This window comes from Gobius niger (genome assembly GCF_951799975.1).
Source record: "Gobius niger genome assembly, chromosome: 2".
NCBI classification, from domain to species: Eukaryota; Metazoa; Chordata; class Actinopteri; order Gobiiformes; family Gobiidae; genus Gobius; species Gobius niger.
Window position 1 is genome coordinate 1008338 of NC_136853.1, and position 13477 is coordinate 1021814.

At 47.0% G+C, this 13477-nt stretch overlaps 1 protein-coding gene across 1 annotated transcript in view; it reads right to left on the reverse strand.

Annotated features, from left to right (window-relative positions):
• Positions 1–13477, reverse strand: part of LOC306959962 (chloride anion exchanger-like) — a gene marked incomplete at both ends in the record, with an annotated part of 40885 nt that overhangs the window by 27131 nt on the left and 277 nt on the right. Inside the window, 5 exons of the mRNA XM_079552220.1 lie at positions 599–751; positions 1035–1199; positions 3166–3326; positions 3484–3594; positions 8848–8987. Coding sequence (XP_079408346.1) covers positions 599–751; positions 1035–1199; positions 3166–3326; positions 3484–3594; positions 8848–8987 — 730 coding nt within the window. The remainder of the gene's footprint in view (positions 1–598; positions 752–1034; positions 1200–3165; positions 3327–3483; positions 3595–8847; positions 8988–13477) is intronic.

The following is a 13477-nucleotide window of genomic DNA, read 5'->3' on the forward strand; positions in this document are numbered from 1 at the left end:
CACCATGATGACCTCTATAGGGACGGGCACTGACTCACCATGATGACCTCTATAGGGACGGGCACTGACTCACCATGATGACCTCTATAGGGACGGGCACAGACTCACCATGATGACCTCTATAGGGCACAGACTCACCATGATGACCTCTATAGGGACGGGCACTGACTCACCATGATGACCTCTATAGGGAAGGGCACTGACTCACCATGATGACCTCTATAGGGCACAGACTCACCATGATGACCTCTATAGGGCACTGACTCACCATGATGACCTCTATAGGGACGGGCACAGACTCACCATGATGACCTCTATAGGGACGGGCACAGACTCACCATAATGACCTCTATAGGGACGGGCACAGACTCACCATGATGACCTCTATAGGGATGGGCACTGACTCACCATGATGACCTCTATAGGGCACAGACTCACCATGATGACCTCTATAGGGCACTGACTCACCATGATGACCTCTATAGGGCACTGACTCACCATGATGACCTCTATAGGGCACAGACTCACCATGATGACCTCTATAGGGACGGGCACTGACTCACCATGATGACCTCTATAGGGACGGGCACTGACTCACCATGATGACCTCTATAGGGATGGGCACCGGCAGCTTGGCTTTGAACCTGTCGTTGAGCTCCTTCACGATGAACACGATGACCATGATGATCAGAGACATCACCAGGTCACAGATGTTGGTGGAGGTGATCTGGACAAACACCTCCTCCAGGGTCTGGGAATGAAACACTAAGACTGTGAAAAAAAAGGGATAAAAAAGGCGGCAAAAAAGCTGCAATAACATAAAAATTAAAAATAAATGGTAAATGGGCTCAAATTATAAAGCACTTTTCTCCCTTTATCAGGCCCAAAGCGCTTTACAGTGAGGACCCAGTCACCCATTCACTCTCAGTCATGACGACAACACAAGAAAAAAACATTAACATGTCAAACAAATCGGGTAAAAAACTCACAAACCCCCCCGACCCCCCCACTGACCCCGACCCCCCCTGACTCACGTATATGATGGCCAGGGGCCCGTTGATGCCGGGCACCGTTAAACCCAGGACGAACTTGAGCTGAGAGACCAGGATGTGGACGGCGGCGGCCGTGGTGAAGCCGGAGACCAGCGTGTCCGACAGGTACAGCACGATGAACCCGAACTGAAGCAGGCCCATCCCCAACTGAAACATACCAGAAACACAGGTCACTACAGACGAGCACACATCTGTGAAACATACAGGAAACACAGGACATTATAGACGAACACACATCTGTGAAACATACAGGAAACACAGGACATTATAGACAAACACACATCTGTGAAACATACAGGAAACACAGGACATTATAGACGAACACACATCTGTGAAACATACAGGAAACACAGGACATTATAGACGAGCACACATCTGTGAAACATACAGGAAACACAGGTCACTACAGACGAGCACACATCTGTGAAACATACAGGAAACACAGGTCACTACAGACAAGCACACATCTGTGAAACATACAGGAAACACAGGACATTATAGACGAGCACACATCTGTGAAACATACAGGAAACACAGGACATTATAGACGAACACACATCTGTGAAACATACAGGAAACACAGGACATTATAGACGAGCACACATCTGTGAAACATACAGGAAACACAGGACATTATAGACGAGCACACATCTGTGAAACATACAGGAAACACAGGACACTACAGACGAGCACACATCTGTGAAACACAGGACATTATAGATGAACACACATCTGTGAAACATACAGGAAACACAGGACATTATAGACGAGCACACATCTGTGAAACATACAGGAAACACAGGACATTATAGACGAACACACATCTGTGAAACATACAGGAAACACAGGACATTATAGACGAGCACACATCTGTGAAACATACAGGAAACACAGGACATTATAGACGAACACACATCTGTGAAACATACAGGAAACACAGGACATTATAGACGAGCACACATCTGTGAAACATACAGGAAACACAGGACATCATAGACGAGCACACATCTGTGAAACATACAGGAAACACAGGACATTATAGACGAACACACATCTGTGAAACATACAGGAAACACAGGTCACTACAGACAAGCACACATCTGTGAAACATACAGGAAACACAGGACATTATAGACGAACACACATCTGTGAAACATACAGGAAACACAGGACATTATAGACGAACACACATCTGTGAAACATACAGGAAACACAGGACAGTACAGACGAACACACATCTGTGAAACATACAGGAAACACAGGACATTATAGACGAGCACACATCTGTGAAACATACAGGAAACACAGGACATTATAGACGAGCACACATCTGTGAAACATACAGGAAACACAGGACATTATAGACGAACACACATCTGTGAAACATACAGGAAACACAGGACATTATAGACGAGCACACATCTGTGAAACATACAGGAAACACAGGACATTATAGACGAACACACATCTGTGAAACATACAGGAAACACAGGACATTATAGACGAACACACATCTGTGAAACATACAGGAAAAAACACAGGACATTATAGACGAACACACATCTGTGAAACATACAGGAAACACAGGACATTATAGACGAGCACACATCTGTGAAACATACAGGAAACACAGGACATTATAGACGAACACACATCTGTGAAACATACAGGAAACACAGGACATGATGGACGAACACACATCTGTGAAACATACAGGAAACACAGGACATGATGGACGAACACACATCTGTGAAACATACAGGAAACACAGGACATTATAGACGAACACACATCTGTGAAACATACAGGAAACACAGGACATGATGGACGAACACACATCTGTGAAACATACAGGAAACACAGGACATTATAGACGAACACACATCTGTGAAACATACAGGAAACACAGGACATGATGGACGAACACACATCTGTGAAACATACAGGAAACACAGGACATGATGGACGTGCACACATCTGTGAAACATACAGGAAACACAGGACATTATAGACGAACACACATCTGTGAAACATACAGGAAACACAGGACATTATAGACGAGCACACATCTGTGAAACATACAGGAAACACAGGACATGATGGACGAACACACCTGCAGGATTCCCATGAGGAAGGTGACGGAGGAGGCCACGAGGACCCTCTGCTGATCCTGGGTCAGATTCCTGAAGGCCGGGATCGGGGCCGGATCTCCCTGGTCCGGGACAAGACGAGTCACCACCGCCCCCACCATGAGGCTCAGCACCGGGAATGAGCCTAAAGGAGAGAGGTTTTCAACAACCGGAAACCAGGAGGAAAACGCAATAAACTTCTTTGACTGATTTCAGACACGTGACCCCGGGACCTCTGTCAGGTCCAATCAGGAGAGAAGGGGGAGGAGCCTGATCCTGTACTTTTGAGTTCTGGAACGTACCGACAGAGATGTGGCGGGAGGTTCCCAGGAGGAAGTAGGTGAGCACCGGGAAGAAGGCCGTGTACAGACCATAACTGGCAGGAAGAGACGCCAAGAGAGAGAACGCCAGCCCTGACGAAAAAAATAAAAAATGAGAAAATCTAGATTAGAAAATGGATGAAACCAAATCAGTTTGTTTGGGAGGGACAGGACCAGACGATGGCTGGCCCTCGATGGTCGTTTAACCGGCTGAGCGCGGTGACCGTACGGTGAAGTAATCCAGAGGAGAGGTGTCCAGCACGAGGCTCCTCCATGCCTGGTGCCACAGCATGAAGATATAAAAACCGAACACCAGGGGGAGCACTGCCCGGCTTGGCTTTCTAACAGGCAGCTTTACAAGTCTTTCATTCATAAAGTTAACCCTTATGTTCAGTTAAACACTAACTTTTATCCACTGCTGTAAAAACATTGTAAATGAACCCTTTTGTTTGTTAATCCACTTCCGTCCTGCAAAAAAACAACTAAAGTTTGAAAAAAACATCAAAATATGTAGTTATTTTATATTAGATGTTAGATTATAGATTTTATATAATCAAATCATCACAAAATGGCTCATTTCAATATGAAAATATTAGTTTGGGTAGAAATTGGACTCACTTTTTAAAACACCCATGGGTATGACGTCCTCCATGCTAATGTTAGCGTTAGCCTCAAACACAGAGACGTCCTCCATGCTAATGTTAGCGTTAGCCTCAAACACAGAGACGTCCTCCATGCTAATGTTAGCGTTAGCTTCAAACACAGAGACGTCTTCCATGCTAATGTTAGCGTTAGCCTCAAACACAGAGACGTCCTCCATAATAATGTTAGCGTTAGCCTCAAACACAGAGACGTCCTCCATGCTAATGTTAGCATTAGCCTCAAATACAGAGACGTCCTCCATGCTAATGTTAGCGTTAGCTTCAAACACAGAGACGTCTTCCATGCTAATGTTAGCGTTAGCCTCAAACACAGAGACGTCCTCCATAATAATGTTAGCGTTAGCCTCAAACACAGAGACGTCCTCCATGCTAATGTTAGCATTAGCCTCAAACACAGAGACGTCCTCCATGCTAATGTTAGCATTAGCCTCAAACACAGAGACGTCCTCCATGCTAATGTTAGCGTTAGCTTCAAACACAGAGATGTCCTCCATGCTAGTGTTTGCGTTAGCCTCAAACAGAGACGTCCTCCATGCTAATGTTAGCGTTAGCCTCAAACACAGAGACGTCCTCCATGCTAATGTTAGCGTTAGCCTCAAACACAGAGACGTCCTCCATGCTAATGTTAGCGTTAGCCTCAAACACAGAGACGTCCTCCATGCTAATGTTAGCGTTAGCCTCAAACACAGAGACGTCCTCGATGCTAATGTTAACGTTAGCCTCAAACACAGAGACGTCCTCCATGCTAATGTTAGCGTTAGCCTCAAACACAGAGACGTCCTCCATGCTAATGTTAGCGTTAGCCCTAACTCTCGCGGCTCTAGCGCTCAATGAAAAACGTGTGTATTGTTCTATTCTATTGATACTTTTCAGTAGAAGAGCTTCTGTTTACAGCGATGGTTAAAGACGTAAGGCCGCTGCTCTGTGTGTGGCATTATTATTACTGTTTAAAGGGACTAGACCAGGGATCACCAACGTGGTGCCCGCGGGCACCCAGGGGCCCTATGGGGCATGTCCAGTAGCCCTTGGGACTTTTTCTAAAGTGTAAAACACTTCATTTTCTTGAATCTAATTCTAAAAATTACAGTTATTTCCGTTCTTGTGACTCAGTATGAGTTTAAAATAAAGCTATTTTAACATAATATGGGGTCAATATCCTATAAGTGAACAGTGTACGTTTGAGTCTTTAGGATTTGTTTTTAACTGGTAGCCCTCGAACAACTTAATGCTCTTTAAGTAGCCCTCACCTGAAATAAGGTTGGTGACCCCTGGACTAGACGGAGTTTAAAAATGTTAAAATGATGTCTTTTTTACCCTAGGGCGTATTTAGAGATTACTTTCTAGCACGATGATTCTAGCGTCTTTGTGCCCCTTAAGAAAGTAAACATGTCATGCAAGATAAGTGACCTGGATCCTGCCCTTGTGCCTTTGGGCCACAGAGCGCCTCGGATTTACTGCAGTACAATGACATGACAGTTCTGAACATAATGAAAACACACGGCTCAGATAAAGCCTGTCACAATGTGTGAGTCACAAAACCAAGCTATTGTTAGAGAGACAGTTCAAAGTTTAAAATCTCTGACTTTTACTGTGAGTCATAAACCCCGGATTTCCTTCTTAATCTTCACAGTTTATGGCTGTTATGCAGGTGTGCATTGCCAGTGCTGCAGATAAGTAGGAAAATACAAGCCTTAGATTTGGTCCATTTAGTCCACAGATCTTCAGTGTTGATGTGAGGACTCGGTGAAAGCCTCGGGGCAGCTCTGGGTGTAATGTGTGTGGATTTTGAGCTGTGTTTCATACATTACCCATTAGCAGATATCAGCATCAGCGGCACCACGGGTCGGCCTGTTGTCCGTGGCCCACCCGACCCATCATGTAAGGGATAATGCACGAGGTGTCCATTACCAGAGGTGTCTGTAATGACCCACTCGCAGGGTGAACCATGGTTCACAAACGGAAACTGTTCATTGGGGCCTGTTTACTTCTTTCACGAGCACGAGTTATTTCACTTTTTAAACAGTTTTACCTGAAACTAGTTCCAGCTTAATTGTTCATCGTTACTTTGGAAAAAATCTTTACTATAGAACGTGATTAAACTGTTGCTGGAGTAGGTATACATGATCACTTTTTAACAGAAAGCCAATCAGAATCAAGCATTCACCCAGACCCTGGTATAATGAGTGTTGACTGCCTCTACAGGACAGAAACAGCAGTGCGGTCTATACCTTTGTCTGCAGGACCGATCGACCGTTCAGACCTATACCTCCCGCCATACGGTCCATTCAGACCTATACCTCCCGCCATACGGCCCATTCAGACCTATACCTCCCGCCATACGGTCCATTCAGACCTATACCTCCCGCCATACGGTCCATACAGACCTATACCTCCCGCCATACGCTCCATTCAGACCTATACCTCCCGCCATACGGTCCATACAGACCTATACCTCCCGCCATACGGTCCATTCAGACCTATACCTCCCGCCATACGGTCCACTCAGACCTATACCTCCCGCCATACGGTCCATACAGACCTATACCTCCCGCCATACGGTCCATACAGACCTATACCTCCCGCCATACGGTCCACTCAGACCTATACCTCCCACCATACGGTCCATACAGACCTATACCTCCCGCCATACGGTCCACTCAGACCTATACCTCCCACCATACGGTCCATACAGACCTATACCTCCCACCATACGGTCCACTCAGACCTATACCTCCCACCATACGGTCCATTCAGACCTATACCTCCCGCCATACGGTCCACTCAGACCTATACCTCCCACCATACGGTCCATTCAGACCTATACCTCCCGCCATACGGTCCATTCAGACCTATATCTCCCACCATACGGTCCATTCAGACCTATACCTCCCACCATACGGCCCATTCAGACCTATATCTCCCGCCATACGGTCCATTCAGACCTATATCTCCCACCATACGGTCCATTCAGACCTATACCTCCCGCCATACGGCCCATTCAGACCTATACCTCCCACCATACGGTCCACTCAGACCTATACCTCCCGCCATACGGTCCACTCAGACCTATACCTCCCGCCATACGCTCCATTCAGACCTATACCTCCCGCCATACGGTCCACTCAGACCTATACCTCCCACCATACGGTCCACTCAGACCTATACCTCCCGCCATACGGTCCATTCAGACCTATACCTCCCGCCATACGGTCCATTCAGACCTATACCTCCCACCATACGGTCCACTCAGACCTATACCTCCCGCCATACGGTCCACTCAGACCTATACCTCCCGCCATACGCTCCATTCAGACCTATACCTCCCGCCATACGGTCCACTCAGACCTATACCTCCCGCCATACGGTCCACTCAGACCTATACCTCCCGCCATACGGTCCATTCAGACCTATACCTCCCGCCATACGGTCCATTTAGACCTATACCTCCCGCCATACGGTCCACTCAGACCTATACCTCCTGCCATACGCTCCACTCAGACCTATACCTCCCGCCATACGGTCCATTCAGACCTATACCTCCCGCCATACGGTCCATTTAGACCTATACCTCCCGCCATACGGTCCATTCAGACCTATACCTCCCACCATACGGTCCATTTAGACCTATACCTCCCGCCATACGGTCCATTCAGACCTATACCTCCCGCCATACGGTCCATTCAGACCTATACCTCCCGCCATACGGTCCACTCAGACCTATACCTCCCGCCATACGGTCCATTCAGACCTATACCTCCCACCATACGGTCCACTCAGACCTATACCTCCCGCCATACGGTCCATTCAGACCTATACCTCCTGCCATACGGTCCATTCAGACCTATACCTCCTGCCATACGGTCCATTCAGACCTATACCTCCCACCATACACTCCACTCAGACCTATACCTCCCGCCATACGGTCCACTCAGACCTATACCTCCCACCATACACTCCACTCAGACCTATACCTCCCGCCATACGGTCCATTCAGACCTATACCTCCCACCATACGGTCCACTCAGACCTATACCTCCCGCCATACGGTCCATTCAGACCTATACCTCCCACCATACGGTCCACTCAGACCTATACCTCCCGCCATACGGTCCATTTAGACCTATACCTCCCGCCATACGGTCCACTCAGACCTATACCTCCCACCATACGGTCCATTCAGACCTATACCTCCCACCATACGGTCCACTCAGACCTATACCTCCCGCCATACGGTCCATTCAGACCTATACCTCCCACCATACGGTCCACTCAGACCTATACCTCCCGCCATACGGTCCATTTAGACCTGTACCTCCCACCATACGGTCCACTCAGACCTATACCTCCCACCATACGGTCCACTCAGACCTATACCTCCCACCATACGGTCCATTCAGACCTATACCTCCCACCATACGCTCCATACAGACCTATACCTCCTGCCATACGGTCCATACAGACCTATACCTCCCGCCATACGGTCCATTCAGACCTATACCTCCCGCCATACGGTCCATTTAGACCTATACCTCCCGCCATACGGTCCACTCAGACCTATACCTCCTGCCATACGGTCCACTCAGACCTATACCTGAGCAATGACAAGAACTTATGACAGACACAGACCACCCACTGACCACCCACTGACCACACTGACCACACACTGACCACACACTGCGTGTACCTTGCATAATGGCCACCAGCCCAGTGCTGACTCCAGAAACTACATCTCCCACAAGCCACTGCTTCAGCCGATAGTTCTTCATCCAGCCAATGACGGGCAGCAGCGACAGGGCCGTCTTCTTCAGCCGCTCGGAGCTGCAGCTGGAAAAGAACCATTCACACTTTACTCTCTTCATTGGAACATTTCCTTCTTATTTCTGGTCAAACATTTCGAAGGTAATGATAAATATTTGCCAGAGAAATGGCCGACATTAATGGGAAAATGTCTGTGATATTTTATAAAATGAAACACACACTGAAAGTTTCACACATTTACATCTGTCAGTCCCTCGTGGTGGTAAATCTGTGGCTACGTTTACATGGTCTGAATAATCAGATCAGTGGAGTAATCAGACAACCCGATAATCACTTCAGTCATCGGAGAATCCAAAACTCCGGATTCTACATGAGCCAGAGCAGAGACAGGAGTCTCTCCCCTCCTTCAGTCAGACCCCCAGATGTAGAAGAAGAAACAGATGTGGACTCGAGTCCACTTGGTCGACTTCGACTGGAGTGGGATCCACCAAAGGGAGCCAGATGTTTCTTACTAATCATATTATGAAACATCAATCTGCTGTATCTGCTGTCAATCTAATGAGGCTTCATTAGGATGAGGCTTCATCAGGATGAGGCTTCATCAGGATGAGGCTTCATTAGGATGACTAACTTCTGTGTCCCTCAGACTAACTTCTGTGTCCTCAGACTAACTTCTGTGTCCTCAGACTAACTTCTATGTCCCTCAGACTAACTTCTGTGTCCCTCAGACTAACTTCTGTGGCCTCAGACTAACTTTTATGTCCCTCAGACTAACTTCTGTGTCCCTCAGACTAACTTCTGTGTCCCTCAGACTAACTTCTGTGACCTCAGACTAACTTCTGTGTCCCTCAGACTAACTTCTGTGGCCTCAGACTAACTTCTGTGTCCCTCAGACTAACTTCTGTGTCCCTCAGACTAACTTCTGTGTCCTCAGACTAACTTCTGTGTCCTCAGACTAACTTCTATGTCCCTCATACTAACTTCTGTGTCCCTCAGACTAACTTCTGTGTCCCTCAGACTAACTTCTGTGTCCCTCAGACTAATTTATGTGTCCCTCAGACTAACTTCTGTGGCCTCAGACTAACTTCTGTGTCCTCAGACTAACTTCTGTGTCCTCAGACTAACTTCTGTGTCCCTCAGATTAACTTCTGTGTCCCTCAGACTAACTTCTGTGTCCCTCAGACTAACTTCTGTGTCCTCAGACTAACTTCTGTGTCCCTCGGACTAACTTCTGTGTCCCTCAGACTAACTTCTGTGTCCTCAGACTAACTTCTGTGTCCCTCAGACTAACTTCTGTGTCCCTCAGACTAACTTCTGTGTCCCTCAGACTAACTTCTGTGTCCCTCAGACTAACTTCTGTCTCACTCAGACTAACGTCTGTGTCCTCAGACTAACTTCTGTGTCCCTCAGACTAACTTCTGTGTCCTCAGACTAACTTCTGTGTCCTCAGACTAACTTCTGTGTCCCTCAGACTAACTTCTGTGTCCCTCAGACTAACTTCTGTGTCCCTCAGACTAACTTCTATGTCCTCAGACTAACTTCTGTGTCCCTCAGACTAACTTCTGTGGCCTCAAACTAACTTCTATGTCCCTCAGACTAACTTCTGTGTCCCTCAGACTAACTTCTGTGTCCCTCAGACTAACTTCTGTGTCCTCAGACTAACTTCTGTGTCCTCAGACTAACTTCTGTGTCCCTCAGACTAACTTCTGTGTCCCTCAGACTAACTTCTGTGTCCTCAGACTAACTTCTGTGTCCCTCAGACTAACTTCTGTGTCCTCAGACTAACTTCTGTGTCCTCAGACTAACTTCTGTGTCCCTCAGACTAACTTCTGTGTCCTCAGACTAACTTCTGTGTCCCTCAGACTAACTTCTGTGTCCCTCAGACTAACTTCTGTGTCCTCAGACTAACTTCTGTGTCCTCAGACTAACTTCTGTGTCCCTCAGACTAACTTCTGTGTCCTCAGACTAACTTCTGTGTCCTCAGACTAACTTATGTGTCCCTCAGACTAACTTCTGTGTCCCTCAGACTAACTTCTGTGTCCCTCAGACTAACTTCTGTGTCCCTCATACTAACTTCTGTGTCACTCAGACTAACTTCTGTGTCCTCAGACTAACTTCTGTGTCCTCAGACTAACTTATGTGTCCCTCAGACTAACTTCTGTGTCCCTCAGACTAACTTCTGTGTCCCTCATACTAACTTCTGTGTCACTCAGACTAACTTCTGTGTCCCTCAGACTAACTTCTGTGTCCTCAGACTAACTTCTGTGTCCCTCAGACTAACTTATGTGTCCCTCAGACTAACTCCTGTGTCCTCAGACTAACTTCTGTGTCCCTCAGACTAACTTCTGTGTCCCTCAGACTAACTTCTGTGTCCCTCAGACTAACTTCTGTGTCCTCAGACTAACTTCTGTGTCACTCAGACTAACTTCTGTGTCCTCAGACTAACTTCTGTGTCCTCAGACTAACTTCTGTGTCCTCAGACTAACTCCTGTGTCCTCAGACTAACTTCTGTGTCCCTCAGACTAACTTCTGTGTCCCTCAGACTAACTTCTGTGTCCCTCAGACTAACTTCTGTGTCCTCAGACTAACTTCTGTGTCCTCAGACTAACTTCTGTGTCCTCAGACTAACTTCTTTGGCCTCAGACTAACTTCTGTGTCCTCAGACTAACTTCTGTGTCCTCAGACTAACTTCTGTGTCCTCAGACTAACTTCTGTGTCCTCAGACTAACTTCTGTGTCCTCAGACTAACTTCTTTGGCCTCAGACTAACTTCTGTGTCCCTCAGACTAACTTCTGTGTCCCTCAGACTAACTTCTGTGTCCTCAGACTAACTTCTGTGTCCTCAGACTAACTTCTGTGTCCTCAGACTAACTTCTGTGTCCTCAGACTAACTTCTGTGTCCCTCAGACTAACTTCTGTGTCCCTCAGACTAACTTCTGTGTCCCTCAGACTAACTTCTGTGTCCTCAGACTAACTTCTGTGTCCTCAGACTAACTTATGTGGCCTCAGACTAACTTCTGTGGCCTCAGACTAACTTCTGTGTCCTCAGACTAACTTCTGTGTCCCTCAGACTAACTCCTGTGTCCTCAGACTAACTCCTGTGTCCTCAGACTAACTTCTGTGTCCCTCAGACTAACTTCTGTGTCCCTCAGACTAACTTCTGTGTCCCTCAGATTAACTTCTGTGTCCTCAGACTAACTTCTGTGTCCCTCAGACTAACTTCTGTGTCCCTCAGACTAACTTCTGTGTCCTCAGACTAACTTCTGTGTCCCTCAGACTAACTTCTGTGTCCTCAGACTAACTTCTGTGGCCTCAGACTAACTTCTGTGGCCTCAGACTAACTTTTGTGTCCTCAGACTAACTTCTGTGTCCCTCAGACTAACTTCTGTGACCTCAGACTAACTTCTGTGTCCCTCAGACTAACTTCTGTGGCCTCAGACTAACTTCTGTGTCCCTCAGACTAACTTCTGTGTCCCTCAGACTAACTTCTGTGTCCTCAGACTAACTTCTGTGTCCTCAGACTAACTTCTATGTCCCTCAGACTAACTTCTGTGTCCCTCAGACTAACTTCTGTGTCCCTCAGACTAACTTCTGTGTCCCTCAGACTAATTTATGTGTCCCTCAGACTAACTTCTGTGGCCTCAGACTAACTTCTGTGTCCCTCAGACTAACTTCTGTGTCCCTCAGACTAACTTCTGTGTCCCTCAGACTAACTTCTGTGTCCTCAGACTAACTTCTGTGGCCTCAGACTAACTTCTGTGTCCCTCAGACTAACTTCTGTGTCCCTCAGACTAACTTCTGTGTCCCTCAGACTAACTTCTGTGGCCTCAGACTAACTTCTGTGTCCCTCAGACTAACTTCTGTGTCCTCAGACTAACTTCTGTGTCCCTCAGACTAACTTCTGTGGTCTCAGACTAACTTCTGTGTCCCTCAGACTAACTTCTGTGTCCTCAGACTAACTTCTGTGTCCTCAGACTAACTTCTATGTCCTCAGACTAACTTCTGTGTCCTCAGACTAACTTCTGTGTCCTCAGACTAACTTCTGTGTCCTCAGACTAACTTCTGTGGCCTCAGACTAACTTCTGTGTCCTCAGACTAACTTCTGTGTCCCTCAGACTAACTTCTATGTCCCTCAGACTAACTTCTGTGTCCCTCAGACTAACTTCTGTGTCCTCAGACTAACTTCTGTGTCCCTCAGACTAACTTCTGTGTCCTCAGACTAACTTCTGTGTCCCTCAGACTAACTTCTGTGTCCTCAGACTAACTTCTGTGTCCCTCAGACTAACTTCTGTGTCCCTCAGACTAACTTCTGTGGTCCTCAGACTAACTTCTGTGTCCTCAGACTAACTTCTGTGTCCCTCAGACTAACTTCTGTGTCCTCAGACTAACTCCTGTGTCCTCAGACTAACTTCTGTGTCCCTCAGACTAACTTCTGTGTCCCTCAGACTAACTTCTGTGTCCCTCAGACTAACTTCTGTGTCCCTCAGACTAACTTCTATGTCCTCAGACTAACTTCTGTGTCCTCAGACTAACTTCTGTGTCCCTCAGACTAACTTC